The sequence below is a fragment of the Rutidosis leptorrhynchoides genome, chromosome 10, assembly GCF_046630445.1.
Source record: "Rutidosis leptorrhynchoides isolate AG116_Rl617_1_P2 chromosome 10, CSIRO_AGI_Rlap_v1, whole genome shotgun sequence".
NCBI classification, from domain to species: Eukaryota; Viridiplantae; Streptophyta; class Magnoliopsida; order Asterales; family Asteraceae; genus Rutidosis; species Rutidosis leptorrhynchoides.
In genome coordinates, this window is record NC_092342.1 from 335,809,102 (window position 1) to 335,825,394 (window position 16,293).

A 16,293-nucleotide genomic window follows, 5' to 3' on the forward strand; every position below is an offset into this window, starting at 1 on the left:
ATAATAATAATAATAATAAAAGTGAGTATTAATTAAACTACCTCCTGAAGTAGTCCAAAAAAAAAATGCCCAAGTCCGGGGCGACATCCCGCTAACCCGTCAATAATATTAACCATCCCTCCATCTATTCATTTCTGTAAATATACTAATCGAATATATACTTGTTTTATTTGGTTTCAATTTCCTCATCTTCTTCAATTAATTCGATATCACTTATCATCATTCATTCATCTTACTAGTATTATCTTCATAACATCATATTTAATTATAGTCGTTTTCATCAACGTTCTTAAATCAAATCTATTATCATCAAGTTCATTCTCAACGTCATCAACCAATTATCATACGGCTATCACGGTATTGTATATCATCGATCTTCTTTCATCTCTATTTTCGTATCTCACTCTCCTTATTCTTCGTCGCTGTACCTCCTCGACTAATGACAGCTGCTACAGCAGCCTTTAACTCTAGCAAGAAGAAAAGAAATGGTGCCAACGGTCCAAACTAGGAAAACATGGCAGCCCAATTCCACAATTTGATTTCTCGGCCCATCTGAAACATATAGAAACTCTCGGCCCAAAATCACCTTAAATGGTTCGGTCCTTTTCTTCTTATTCACCATTCATCATGTTACATACATAAAAGAAATATATAACTAAATAGGTGATGATATCTCATGTTACCTTTACCCCACTGGTTGGCCATTTATGTTGTACTAGTCCCACTTATAACAACTTGAGATACATATATATATATTCAATACATCAATTTGACTAAAACTTCCAACTTGTGAGCATGTCCCACTTCTTTTTGCTGTGTGTGTCGTGACCAAGCAACCCCAAGGGGTCCTCCACCCTTATTTTAGTTCTTGACAGATGTTAGGCTTCATATATATTCGACCCATCTATCTGTATTGGCTTGGCCCTTTGTTAGTTATTAGGGCACTTTACTTGAACTATATATTTGCATGTATCATGTACCGAATGAATCAATGTATAAACGTAGCTTTTATCTAACACCTTGAAATTCGCTAACAACCTTTTACTTGCTATCATTCTCACAATTATATACGTGCAGCAAAAAAATGGCGGGTTTAAGGTTGAAGATGGTAGTTATTTGGGGGTGGTTAATTAGTTGGTTTCCGAAAAAAAAATAAACAGACGGGTTTATGGTGGTTTTTGTGGTGGACATTTTAAGGGTGGTGGGTTGATGAGTATTGCAGCAGCTCGATGGTGTACCAAAACAGAGAAAAATAAAACTAAGCAGCAGGCCTGTGATCATGATGGTGGTTTGAGATTGAGTGGTTCCCGGTTACACGATGGTGAAGATAATTCTAGTTATGGTGATGAATGATGTCGAGCAAGAGAAACATGAACATAGCAAATAGAGGCTCGATGGTTATGGTGATTTTGAAGAAGAAGAAACGAACAGTAAATGAGAGTGAGTTCAATGAAGTATCTAAGTTGTTCACCCAAAATGTAGTTATGTAAATATATAAAGATAATAATAATAATTTAATAATAATAACAAGAGAGAAAGAAATGTAAACGTGTTCAAAACTAAATATCTAACACTATACATTGCCGACACTTTCCCTGGCCCGTGTAGCGTGCACTATTCGAAATCAGGGGCGAATAAAAGTGTTCGGAAAAATCCCAAAATTTTAATTTAAGTATCTTTATTTATTTAGGTCATCATGGTATCAAATTCGTTCATTAATTTAATAAATAAAATTACCTCAACTGTCCCTCTCATTTATGGGTGAATTAAAAAAAATGTAAAAATTAAATAATTATATACTAAATATACTTTTAATAAGCCTATAACTTAAATAACTCACTTTCGGATCATCGTTTATTTTAAAATGATATAAGTTTGATTTTAATTTACTTATTATTGATCAAATGACAATTGTGCGTTATTGTTGCTTACAAAATAAATTTAAACTATATATATATATATATATATATATATATATATATATATATATATATATATATATATATATATATATATATATATATATATATATATATATATTCCTTATACATTATTTACATATATAGCTATATTTTAAATAATAGTTATTATATATCATTTTATTTTACATTATCAATTCTAACAATTACATCATACAATATTTTAATCTATATTTCAAATTCATATATTTTAAATATATATAACTGTTTACGAATAGTGGTTCGTGAATCGTCGAGAGCAGTCGAAGGTCAATTTAATATATGAAACAATTCAAAAATTTTGAGACTCAACCTAACAGACTTTGCTTATCGTATCAAAAATACAATATCGTATCGAGAGTTTGATTTAAAATTAGTCGAAATTTTCCGGGTCGTGACATAATAGGCCTTAAAAAGATATATACAATGCTAAGTCATCCATACACAAAACTAATAATGCGATATAAATTGAAAATGATCAAATAGAACATTAAAAATGAGTAAAATGTCTTTTTCGGCATCCTGATGACCTCGGATGTCAAGACCAGTGTTGTAAAAGTCGTCCGACTTGACTGACGCGTCAGCCGATGCGTCGTTTTTTTGGGTTCTCCGTCCCGTTTTTTCTGAAAACGACTCAAAAGACGGTCAGAGCTAAAAGTTTGGTCAAAGTCTATCTAAGACGGTCAAAAACGGTCAAAGTCAGTCAAATTTTCTTCAAGATTCGATATATTTTAAAATTAGGGTTTGTTTTCATATTTTGGGTCGCTCTTTTCTCCGTGTCCTTACTGATTATGTACTCGGTAACATTAATTGAGTTTTAAGTTTGATTGTTTTTAAATTCAAGTTCTTATTTAAGAAATTTATGGTACATAATCAACTATTTTACATATATATAAATATATATTTAAGAAATTATTAATAAAGTCAACGTTGGTCAACGACCGATGCATCTCCGACGCGTCCCCCGACTCGGCCGACGCGTCCTTTTTAGGTCTCAACCAATGCGTCCCCGACTCGCGACTTTTACAACCTTGGTCAAGACACTAACCAGGAGTCTTGATGTTAGGGTCGTTTTAGGGTGATCTCGAGATTTTCAGCATAATCAGAAACCGAAGGTTATGCGCCGCCAAGTGGTACACTATCTGGCGGTGCATACTAATGATTTAAAAGAACGTGTCTATTGAAGTAACATTAGATTCAAATTTATACCCGTTATACATAATTACATTGCGAGTGAAATAATAGGTCTCGTTTGAAAAATATTTGGGACAAACCGCCCACGGCAGTTTGCCAACGGATAGATCCCAAAAAATTACACGATTTGAAAAAAACGGTGACTAAATCGGAGCTACGAGTCAAAAGATACGATAGATCGAACATTTTGGCCAAAGACACAAAACACCAAGCACCACGAACCGTCGGTGGCGTTTGGTGCGTGGTGCAATTTTGCGAGGAAAGATGTCTTTTTCAGAATCTGGACGACCTCGAATGGAAAGAACATTCAGATTTTCTTGCTCATTCGGCCGTTTTAGGGTAATTTAGAGATTTTTAGCACAATCTGAAACCGAAGGTTATGCGCCGCCAAATGGTACTCCATCTGGCGGTGCATACTAATGATGTAAAAAATGTGTCTAATGAAGTGACACTAGATTCAAATTTATACCCGTTATACATAATTACATTGCGAGTGAAATAATAGGCCTTAAAACGATATATACAATACTAAGTCATCCATACACAAAACTAATAATGCGATATAAATTGAAAATGATCAAATAGAACATTAAAAAGGAGTAAAATGTCTTTTTTCGGCATCCTGACGACCTCGAATGTCAAGACACTATCCAGGAGTCTTGATGTTAGGGTCGTTTTAGGGTGCTTTCGAGATTTTCAGCACAATCAGAAACCCAAGATTATGCGCCGCCAAGTGGTACTCTATCTGGCGGTGCATACTAATGATTTAAAAGAACGTGTCTAATGAAGTGACATTAGATTCAAATTTATACCCGTTATACATAATTACATTGCGAGTGAAATAATAGGCCTTAAAACGATATATACCATGCTAAGTCATGCATACACAAAAGGAATAATATGAATGAAAACGGTCAAAATCGAAAAAGGCAAAATTGAAGGCTTTCGAGGTCTCGTTTCAAAAAATATTTGTTACAAACCGCCTATGGCAGTTTGCCAATGGATAGATCCCAAACAATTACACGATTTGAAAAAAACGGTGACTAAATCGGACCTACGAGTCAAAAGATACGATAGAGCAAACATTTTGGCCAAAGACACATAACACCAAGCACCACGAACCGTCGGTGGTGTTTGGTGCGTGGTGCGATTTTGTGAGGAAAGATGTCTTTTTCAGAATCTGGATGAACTCGAATGGGAAGAACATTCAGATTGTCTTGCTCGTTCGGCCGTTTTAGGGTAATTTAGAGATTTTCAGCACAATCTGAAACCGAAGGTTATGCGCCGCCAAATGGTACTCCATCTGGCGGTGCATACTATTGATGTAAAAAAATGTGTCTAATAAAGTGACATTTGATTCAAATTTATACCCGTTATACATAATTACATTGCGAGTGAAATAATAGGCCTTAAAACGATATATACAATGCTAAGTCATCCATACACAAAACTAATAATGCAATATAAATTGAAAATGATCAAATAGAACATTAAAAATGAGTAAAATGTCTTTTTTCGGCATCCTGACGACCTCGAATGTCAAGACACTATCCAGGAGTCTTGATGTTAGGGTCGTTTTAGGGTGATCTCGAGATTTTTAGCACAATCAGAAACTGAAGGTTATGCGCCGCCAAGTGGTACTCTATCTGGCGGTGCATACTAATGATTTAAAAGAACGTCTCTAATGATGTGACATTAGATTCAAATTTATAACCGTTATACATAATTACATTGCGAGTAAAACAGTAGGTCTTAAAACGATATATACCATGCTAAGTCAAGCATACACAAAAGGAATAATATGAATGAAAACGGTCAAAATCGAAAAAGGTAAAATTGAAGGCTTTCGAGGTCTCGTTTCAAAAAATATTTGTTACAAACTGTAGTGACCCGAACTTTTCCATGTTTATATATTTATATATATATTAAATGAAATTGTTATTTACATGATTAAGTGTTTCCAACATGTTAAGCAATCAAACTTATTAAGACTTTATTAATTGAAATAGGTTTCATATAGACAATTGACCACCCAAGTTGACCGGTGATTCACGAACGTTAAAACTTGTAAAAACTATACGATGACATATATATGGTTATATATATAGTTAACATAATTTTATTATAAGTATGTATCTCATTAGGTATTTTAACAATGAGTTATATACATAAAAATGAGACTATTAATTTAAGAAACTCGAAAACGATATATATATAACGATTATCGTTATAACAACGTCTTACTAGGTACATATGAATCATATTAAGATATTGATACACTTGGTTAATTATGTTAAATGATAATTAAATATATTATTAAGTGTATTAACAATGAAATACATATGTAAAAATAAGACTACTAACTTAATGATTTCGAAACGAGACATATATGTAACGATTATCGTTGTAACGACATTTAACTGTATATACATCATAATAAGATATATTATATATCATAATATCATGATAATATAACAATTTAACATCTCATTTGTTATAATAAACAATGGGTTAACAACATTCAACAAGATCGTTAACCTAAAGGTTTCAAAACAACATTTACATGTAACGACTAACGATGACTTAACGACTCAGTTAAAATGTATATACATGTAGTGTTTTAATATGTATTCATACACTTTTGAAAGACTTCAAGACACTTATCAAAATACTTCTACTTAACAAAAATGCTTACAATTACATCCTCGTTCAGTTTCATCAACAATTCTACTCGTATGCACCCGTATTCGTACTCGTACAATACACAGCTTTTAGATGTATGTACTATTGGTATATACACTCCAATGATCAGCTCCTAGCAGCCCATGTGAGTCACCTAACACATGTGGGAATCATCATTTGGCAACTAGCATGAAATATCTCATAAAATTACAAAAATATGAGTAATCATTCATGACTTATTTACATGAAAACAAAATTACATATCCTTTATATCTAATCCATACACCAACGACCAAAAACACCTACAAACACTTTCATTCTTCAATTTTATTCATCTAATTGATCTCTCTCAAGTTCTATCTTCAAGTTCTAAGTGTTCTTCATAAATTCCAAAAGTTCTAGTTTCATAAAATCAAGAATACTTCCAAGATTGCAAGTTTACTTCCAAGTTTTCTAAATCCATTCCAAGTAATCATCCAAGATCAAGAAACCTTTGTTACTTACAGTAGGTTATCTTTCTAATACAAGGTAATAATCATATTCAAACTTTAATTCAATTTCTATAACTATAATAATCTTATTTCGAGTGGAAATCTTACTTGAAATTGTTTTCGTGTCATGATTCTGCTTCAAGAACTTTCAAGCCATCCAAGGATCCTTTGAAGCTAGATCTATTTTTCTCATTTCCAGTAGATTTATCCAAGGAACTTGAGGTAGTAATGATGTTCATAACATCATTCGATTCATACATATAAAGCTATCTTATTCGAAGGTTTAAACTTGTAATCACTAGAACATAGTTTAGTTAATTCTAAACTTGTTTGCAAATAAAAGTTAATCCTTCTAACTTGACTTTTAAAATCAACTAAACACATGTTCTATATCTATATGATATGCTAACTTAATGATTTAAAACCTGGAAACACGAAAAACACCGTAAAACCGGATTTACGCCGTCGTAGTAACACCGCGGGCTGTTTTGGGTTAGTTAATTAAAAACTATGATAAACTTTGATTTAAAAGTTGTTATTCTGAGAAAATGATTTTTATTATGAACATGAAACTATATCCAAAAATTATGGTTAAACTCAAAGTGGAAGTATGTTTTCTAAAATGGTCATCTAGACGTCGTTCTTTCGACTGAAATGACTACCTTTACAAAAAACTACTTGTAACTTATTTTTCCTACTATAAACCTATACTTTTTCTATTTATATTCATAAAATAGAGTTCAATATGAAACCATAGCAATTTGATTCACTCAAAAAGGATTTAAAATGAAGAAGTTATGGGTAAAACAAGATTGGATAATTTTTCTCATTTTAGCTACGTGAAAATTGGTAACAAATCTATTCCAACCATAACTTAATCAACTTGTATTGTATATTATGTAATCTTGAGATACCATAGACACGTATACAATGTTTCGACCTATCATGTCGACACATCTATATATATTTCGGAACAACCATAGACACTCTATATGTGAATGTTGGAGTTAGCTATACAGGGTTAAGGTTGATTCCAAAATATATATAGTTTGAGTTGTGATCAATACTGAGATATGTATACACTGGGTCGTGGATTGATTCAAGATAATATTTATCGATTTATTTCTGTACATCTAACTGTAGATAACTAGTTGTAGGTTACTAACGAGGACAGCTGACTTAATAAACTTAAAACATCAAAATATATTAAAAGTGTTGTAAATATATTTTGAACATACTTTGATATATATGTATATATTGTTATAGGTTCGTGAATCAACCAGTGGCCAAGTATTACTTCCCGACGAAGTAAAAATCTGTGAAAGCGAGTTATAGTCCTACTTTTAAAATCTAATATTTTTGGGATGAGAATACATGCAGGTTTTATAAATGATTTACAAAATAGACACAAGTACGTGAAACTACATTCTATCGTTGAATTATCAAAATCGAATATGCCCCTTTTTATTAAGTCTGGTAATCTAAGAATTAGGGAACAGACACCCTAATTGACGCGAATACTAAAGATAGATCTATTGGGCCTAACAAACCTCATCCAAAGTACCGGATGCTTTAGTACTTCGAAATTTATATCATATCCGAAGGGTGTCCCGAAATGATGGGGATATTCTTATATATTCATCTTGTTAATGTCGGTTACCAGGTGTTCACCATATGAATGATTTTTATCTCTATGTATGGGATGTATATTGAAATATGAAATCTTGTGGTCTATTGTTACGATTTGATATATATAGGTTAAACCTATAACTCACCAACATTTTTGTTGACGTTTAAAGCATGTTTATTCTCAGGTGAATACTAAGAGCTTCCGCTGTTGCATACTAAAATAAGGACAAGATTTGGAGTCCATGTTTGTATGATATTGTGTAAAAACTGCATTCAAGAAACTGATTTCGATGTAACATATTTGTATTGTAAACCATTATGTAATGGTCGTGTGTAAACAGGATATTTTAGATTATCTGTAAAGACCCTAATCTTACGCCAATCAAAATGTATAAATAAAGGTAACTTAAAAGGTAAATGAGCGTTATTCTTATTCGAATTTAAACCATAGTCAAAACACCAAAGTTGACAAATTTATTCAAAAGTACTACTAAACCAAAATAAACTACTAAATCTTGATGGAAATCTCTAAGGCAAGGTGCTAAGTTCACTCCACTCTACACTCTTCCCTCGTTCCCAACGCCCCCTTGATTACCTGTCGTATAAGAAGGAAAACAAAGAATACGACTGAGCCAAAGCCCAGTGAACGGATAAAACAAAGAACAGAGTAGTATGACATGCATGACAAATTTCAAAACAACTTATTTACAATTTAACTTATTTTAAAATCAAGGTGTAAATATGTATAGATCCTTAATAACGAATATGTCAAAATATCAAAGTCACATACTAAGAGTTAAACAAATATATATATCAAATTATCCAAAATGAAATCATAGGGTAGCAACTCCACTAATCATCCATATCGGTGACGTTTCGTATGACACTACGATGAACGTACACCGTCAAAACAAAATCCTAGGATCGATCCATACGCCTCCTATTACAAATATATATAATAATAATGAGCTCGTACCACCACCGGGCAATCAAAAGGAGACGCCGTAGATATAACAAAATACACCGCTACGGTCGATGCCACATTATCGGTGTCACAATAATGCGCTCATGGGACCTCCATGAATAGGTTACTCTTAGGCACACATTTTAAGAAAACGTTTTAACCGATTTATTAATTATAAATTTTCAAATATCCTTTAATATGATTTATAGACTTTAAAATATATTTAAAAAGAATTAATGAAATGACTTAAATATTTTACGTTTGACCAAATACTTACAATGTTTAAACGAGACTTAACGGGACATGTAAAGCCACATGGAATGAGGGACACTCGATACGAATCACCGTACCACTCACCACACTCACACATGTTCTTTACCGAAAGGTTTACGACATTTTTCGGGGCTGTTTCGAGGCAAAGTTTTGATACAATTTCCAAAGGCCAAAATATTATGATTTCCTCAATTAACAAACATAATTAGCAACCTCGTTAGTACATCCAAAATGAGGAAAACATAACACAATATATAGACTAATAAATATAACGAATTTCCAAATAAGCATGTCATACCAATAATTTTTATATACAATTCGAAACAAAGTTTTGAGAGGAAAGATTTACCGAAGCGATCCTAAACCACCTAGAATATCCGTACCTTATGTTGAATGATGAAATTCCAATGACAACAAAATACCACCAAGAATGCGATCACCGAGCCAAATCTAAGGAACACACACGTATGAGCACAAAACGCATTCAAATAGGGAGTATGTAATATCCTTTATTTAATTAGTGTTACCATATGATTCTTATGCGTTTACTTCCATCTAACTAGTTCCATGAATTTTTATATTAAAGATATAATTATGTTAGTATATGTTACTATGGCTTTCATATTCCAAATTACTAGTGACTTAAGTATTTTAAGACTAAAAATTCCCCACTATCATAAATGAAAACATGGACTCTAACATCAATTTCTATTTCCTTTCCACACAAATATATATGCACCCAAGTTGTATTACCGTTTCATATTTTAATTTCCCGTTTAGTAATTTACACTTTATAAGAACCTACTAGATTGGTACTGTTAGTGGCCACATGCCCCTTTTTTAGCCAATCAAATAACACATGGTGCATGTGTAATTAAATTGATCAGACGACTGGTCATTTGCATGGCTAAATCCCCATTCCCATTAGTTATTACTTTATTACTTACTCATATTATTATTTTATAAAGCATGGACAGTACTATAAAATTAGTACACTTTGATTTAATCATGTTGTAATTGTATATACTAGTTACATAAAGATTTTTAATACTCCATTACTAAATATATGACTATCATTTCATTAAAATTATTCTTCACAAAAGGTGCTCGTTTTGTACTCAAAATCTTAACATCTCATCCTTATAATAATTCATGTGATATGTAGTAAATCTAAACTAGTAAGTTGATAATAATAATAATAATAATAATAATAATAATAATAATAATAATAAACAAATTATACTTCAATAACAAAGATGGTGATTAGTAGTTACCTTTAAAACGTGTTCGTGTTAGAACCGAAACTAGACCCGCAATTACTTTGTATCTTCTTTGAATTCTCTATTGTCTTCCTCTTAATATTATGGTAGATTGTAGTGAGTAGTATGGGTATCAAGTTGATGAATATTTCATTTTATTTGGTTTAGTAAAGAATTTACTAAATGGAGAGTACTTGTGAAATATATAACTTAAATGAGACTATCTCATTCCTTTTAATGAATGTTGCACTGTATCTTTCTTGTTTAATATAAAATTTAGTCATCATCTTTTTGAAAATATTAATACAAAGTAAGTGGCTACTAGTTATTAATCATAATTAATCTATAGCATGATACAAAATTAAGTTTGTTGAGTATATGACAAAAGCAAGTTAGTTTGAGTTATTTTTTTATTAATTTTTTTTTTTTTTTTTTTTTTTTGATATTACAACTCCAACTACTAAAAAAAAATTTCGTCCTCGAAATTGAAAGAAGTTATAGAATTGAAACGCACCAATTAGCAAACAAATGAGGGTGTTCGGCCCGCATGGTTTCCTCGAGTTCCCAAGTGGCCTCGCTAGCAGGATGATTCTTCCATTGAACTTTAACGAAAGGGGTGGAGCTTTTACGAGTTACTCGCTCCTCGCGTTCTATAATAGCCTCGGGTTCTTCAACATAAGAAAGATCAGCTCGAATTTCAGAAAAAGGATATTGCACCACGTGCAATGGATGATAGTTGTAACCCCGCAACTGAGATACGTGAAAAACATTATGAACATGAGATAACTGTGGCGGTAATGCTAAACGATAAGACACTTCACCAACTCGATCCAATATCTCAAACGGTCCAATATATCGAGGACTGAGCTTTCCTTTCAAACCAAAACGACGTATACCCTTCCAAGGTGACACCTTTAAAAACACATTATCACCCACCACAAACTCTAACGAACGTCGGTGTTTATCGGCATACACTTTCTGTCTCAATTGGGCCTCCTTCATTCGATTCGTAGCTATAGCAACCTTTTCATTAGTCACTCTAACCAGCTCAGGTCCTTCAATCAACTTCTCTCCCGTTTCATTCCAACAAACTGGCGCTCTACACTTTCGACCATAAAGCATCTCAAATGGTGCCATACAGATACTTGCCTGCCAACTATTATTATAAGCAAATTCCACCAAACATAAGTACTCATCCCAGTTTCCCTTCCAATCTAGGGCACAAGCTCGAAGCATATCTTCTAAGATTTGTATCGTACGCTCAGACTGTCCATCAGTTTGTGGATGAAAAGCAGTACTAAGCTTCAATCGCGTACCCCAAGCTTTGTGTAACCCCTTCCAAAATCTAGATGTAAACCGAGGATCACGATCAGACACGATGGACGAAGGAACCCCATGCAATCTCACAATTTCCTGCTGAAAGATCTCCGATAGCTTACTTACCGAATAATCCATACGAATAGGCAAGAAATGAGCCGACTTGGTTAATCTATCAATCACCACCCAAATAGCATCATGTCTTTTAACAGTCTTTGGTAACCCACAAACGAAATCCATTGAGATATCATCCCACTTCCACACCGGAATGTCCAACGGCTGCAACAAACCACTAGCACGTTGGTGCTCGATCTTTACTTGTTGACAAGTAAGGCACTTCCCAACGTATCTAGCAACGTCTTTCTTCATGCCACTCCACCAAAAGTGCTGCTTTAAATCCTGATACATTTTAGTCGAACCAGGATGTACAGAAAAAGGTGAGCTGTGAGCCTCAGACAACAGAGCCTCACGAATAGCATCATCATTAGGAACACACAATCGATTCCCACACCAAATAACCCCATCATCATCTTCTCTGAACTCTTTCATTTTACCCTCTTCCAAATTTTGAAACACTGTCCATAAATCCCCGTCATCCAATTGAGCCTCCTTTATTCTAGTAATTAAATCAGACTCAAATTTTAGATTTGCCAACATCCCCGATGCTCCTCTTTTACTCAATCCCATATCAAGTCTTTCAAATTCTCGAATGTGAGTAACCAAACATGAGATACTACCAAATGTTTTTCTACTCAAAGCGTCGGCTACCACATTCGCTTTACCCGGATGGTATTGAATGTTGGCATCATAATCCTTCAATAACTCAAGCCACCTTCGTTGTCTCATATTTATCTCTTTTTGCGTGAATATGTATTTAAGACTCTTGTGATCAGTGAAAATATCACAAGTTTCTCCATAAAGATAATGCCTCCATATTTTCAACGCAAAAATCACAGCAGCTAATTCCAAATCATGAGTAGGGTAATTAACCTCATAAGGTTTCAACTGCCTCGAGGCATAAGCAATTACCTTACCATGTTGCATCAAAACACAACCCAAACCATGCTTAGAAGCGTCACTATAGATTTGAAAACCTCCACTTCCTGATGGTAATGCAAGGATAGGAGCTGATACAAGTCTTTTCTTTAACTCATCGAAACTCTTTTGTCGTTCCTCGGTCCACACAAATTTTTCCCCTTTTCTTAACAACTTGGTAAGCGGCAAAGCAATCGTTGAAAAACCTTCAACAAATCTTCGATAATACCCAGCTAAACCAAGAAAACTTCGAATCTCAACAACAGAAGTAGGTCTTGACCAATTTGTAATAGCCTCAATTTTCGCTGGATCCATCATTATACCCTCAGCTGATACAACATGACCCAGAAAGGCAACTCGTTGCAACCAGAATTCACATTTAGAGAACTTTGCAAACAATTTCTTACTTCGGAGGGTTTCAAGTACAACACGAAGATGATTCTCATGCTCTTCTTTACTCTTTGAGAATACCAAGATATCGTCAATGAATACGATCACAAACTTATCCAAATACTCATGGAACACACGGTTCATTAAATCCATGAATACCGCAGGAGCATTAGTTAATCCAAACGGCATCACTAAAAACTCATAGTGCCCATAACGAGTGCGGAAAGCAGTCTTAGGGATATCTTCTTCTTTAACACGCAGCTGATGATACCCAGACCTAAGATCAATTTTAGAAAAATACTTCGAACCTTGAAGTTGATCAAACAAATCATCAATACGAGGAAGAGGATAACGGTTTCGGATAGTAATACGATTTAACTCGCGATAATCAATGCAAAGTCTCATGCTACCATCCTTCTTCTTGACAAACAAAACCGGCGCACCCCAAGGTGACACACTTGGTCGAATAAATCCACAATCTATCAATTCTTGCAATTGCTCCTTGAGTTCTTGCAACTCGAGTGGTGCCATACGATAAGGAGCTTTTGATATTGGTTGAGAACCAGGAATCAAATCAATCGAAAATTCAACTTCACGAACTGGAGGCAAACCTTGCAATTCGTCAGGAAATACATCAGGAAACTCTCGAACAACGTCAATATTTTCAAGTGAAGGACTCTCGATAGACAAATTCTGAATCGAAGCTAAATAACCAACACAACCATGTGAAATGAGCTTTTGCGCCTTAAGCGCTGAGATAACCTTAATAGATTTTTCAGGAAGATCACCATTAAAGACACAATCGGGTATAGAATGATTTCCAAACAAAATTCTCTTAGAATAACAATCGATAGTCGCGTGATGATGAGATAACCAATCCATGCCAAGAATAATGTCAAAGTCATGCATGGTCATAGGAAAGAGATTTGCGGGAAACATGCAGTCATTGAATTCCAAACTGCAGTTTTGATACACACGATCTATAATTTCAATACTACCCATTGGGGTAGAGATTGTAAACGGAGTAGACAACCAAGTTGGAGACACTTTCAAATATTTAGAGCTCTTAACAGACACAATCGAGTGCGTAGAGCCAGAATCAAACAGAACGAAGAGGGCACGATGGTGTACAAATACATGACCAGTAATAGTACCTAATCATATCAAGAATGTATGAACAAATAACTCAAAGGAAATATTTTTAAAATGAAAAGGGATCGGAATATACCTGTTGCGTCAGCAGCCTGAGCAGTAGTCATGGCAAAGACGCGTCCACCAGGAGCTGGAGGAGGAACCCTCGGAACAAACCCAGGTCTAGGATTCTTGCAATCCTTAGCTAAGTGACCAATCTCTCCACAAGCAAAACATGAACCCGCACTACGATAACAAACTCTTCCGGGATGATTCTTTCCACAAGTCCCACAAGGTGCATTGGCATTAACACCACCATTTCCGTTACCCCTTTGTTGCCCTTGGGGATGGTACACTTGTAATTGACCACGGTTATTATTATTTGACCCGTTTTCAATCCTTAGCTGATTTCCTCTATTATTCCAATTATTACCACGATACCCTTGGTTCCCAGATTGTTGACCCTGTTTGGTAGTCGGTGGCAGTACAGATCGTAGTGGTTGTACATTCTTAACCCTCTTATTTTTACCATCGTCATTTTTAGTAGTCAAATACTCATCTCGCTCCATCTCCAAATTCCGAGCATAATCGGCTGCCTCAGCGACATCAAAACATTTTAGATTAATCATTTTAGAGCGGTAACGCCCATGAACAGCCCATTTGTACTTACGGGCTTGGTCCTCGGAAGACCCAGCAGCAGCCCCAATCAATCCCACGAGCCTCAAAAATCTCTTAGTGAAATCATTGATAGACTCATCACCCCCTTGCTTAATATTAGCATATTCCCGAATCACAGCCTCCTTCTCTGCCTCAGAAAAGTACTGACGGAAAAATAACTCCTTGAAATCAACCCAATCTAACGAATCCTCAAAATCGATACCTCCTTTCGCTTGTCTCAAAGCGATCCACCAACGCTGAGCATCCCCTTCTAGTTTATAAACAGCCAAAGGAACCCAAAATCTCTCTTCACAACCAAGCACGCGATATATCTTCTCAATGTGAGTGATCCAATTCTCAGCTTCAACAGGAGTACTAGCAGTGCTGAATGACAAAGGACGCTGTTTTTGAAACCGTCCTAGCCAAACATGAATAGCATCCCCCGTTACAGCTTTCATCTCCACATACTCATCCTCCTCTTCATCTTCATGCTTAAAAGTCTCGCCACCTTGCCTACGCAAAGCGTCAATAGCTTGAGCTACAATGTTGGGTAACAAATTCGTGATTGTTTGGTTAATCTTGTTTTCTACCTCCTCCTCAGACATCCCTTTTCTTTTCGGTGCCATCTATGAACGAGATGAGGATATAACGGTTACGATTAGTAAGAAGGATAACAAGAGAATATGAGAAGTGGAAACACATTATTAATGCGGAAAGAAAATCCTAACCCAAAGTCTACCCAAATCTCACAGGCCATAACTTAGGACGTAAGTTTCTACAAGAGGGAACCTACGCTCTGATACCATCTGTAAAGACCCTAATCTTACGCCAATCAAAATGTATAAATAAAGGTAACTTAAAAGGTAAATGAGCGTTATTCTTATTCGAATTTAAACCATAGTCAAAACACCAAAGTTGACAAATTTATTCAAAAGTACTACTAAACCAAAATAAACTACTAAATCTTGATGGAAATCTCTAAGGCAAGGTGCTAAGTTCACTCCACTCTACACTCTTCCCTCGTTCCCAACGCCCCCTTGATTACCTGTCGTATAAGAAGGAAAACAAAGAATACGACTGAGCCAAAGCCCAGTGAACGGATAAAACAAAGAACAGAGTAGTATGACATGCATGACAAATTTCAAAACAACTTATTTACAATTTAACTTATTTTAAAATCAAGGTGTAAATATGTATAGATCCTTAATAACGAATATGTCAAAATATCAAAGTCACATACTAAGAGTTAAACAAATATATATATCAAATTATCCAAAATGAAATCATAGGGTAGCAACTCCACTAATCATCCA

General features: G+C 34.6%; 1 protein-coding gene across 1 annotated transcript; it reads right to left on the reverse strand.

The window, feature by feature from the left end:
- Positions 1-10,945: 10,945 nt before the first annotated feature.
- On the reverse strand, positions 10,946-15,606 carry LOC139871388 (uncharacterized). Its single transcript, XM_071859104.1, has 4 exons — positions 14,421-15,606; positions 13,628-14,346; positions 12,829-13,261; positions 10,946-12,471 (listed from the first exon to the last, which is right to left on the reverse strand). The coding sequence occupies exons 1-4, from the start codon at positions 15,604-15,606 to the stop codon at positions 10,946-10,948; spliced, it is 3,864 nt and encodes a 1,287-aa protein (XP_071715205.1).
- Positions 15,607-16,293: the final 687 nt, after the last annotated feature.

What these genes read in the sequence shown, in the direction of transcription:
- LOC139871388 (XM_071859104.1), bottom strand. Translation starts at nt 15,606, where the DNA reads ATGGCACCGAAAAGAAAAGGGATGTCTGAGGAGGAGGTAGAAAACAAG. An exon ending in TGTCACCTTGGGGTGCGCCG is followed by an intron (nt 13,262 to 13,627) that starts GTTTTGTTTGTC and finishes GTATTCTCAAAG; the next exon opens with AGTAAAGAAGAGCATGAGAA. An exon ending in TAGTGACGCTTCTAAGCATG is followed by an intron (nt 12,472 to 12,828) that starts GTTTGGGTTGTG and finishes CTCACATTCGAG; the next exon opens with AATTTGAAAGACTTGATATG.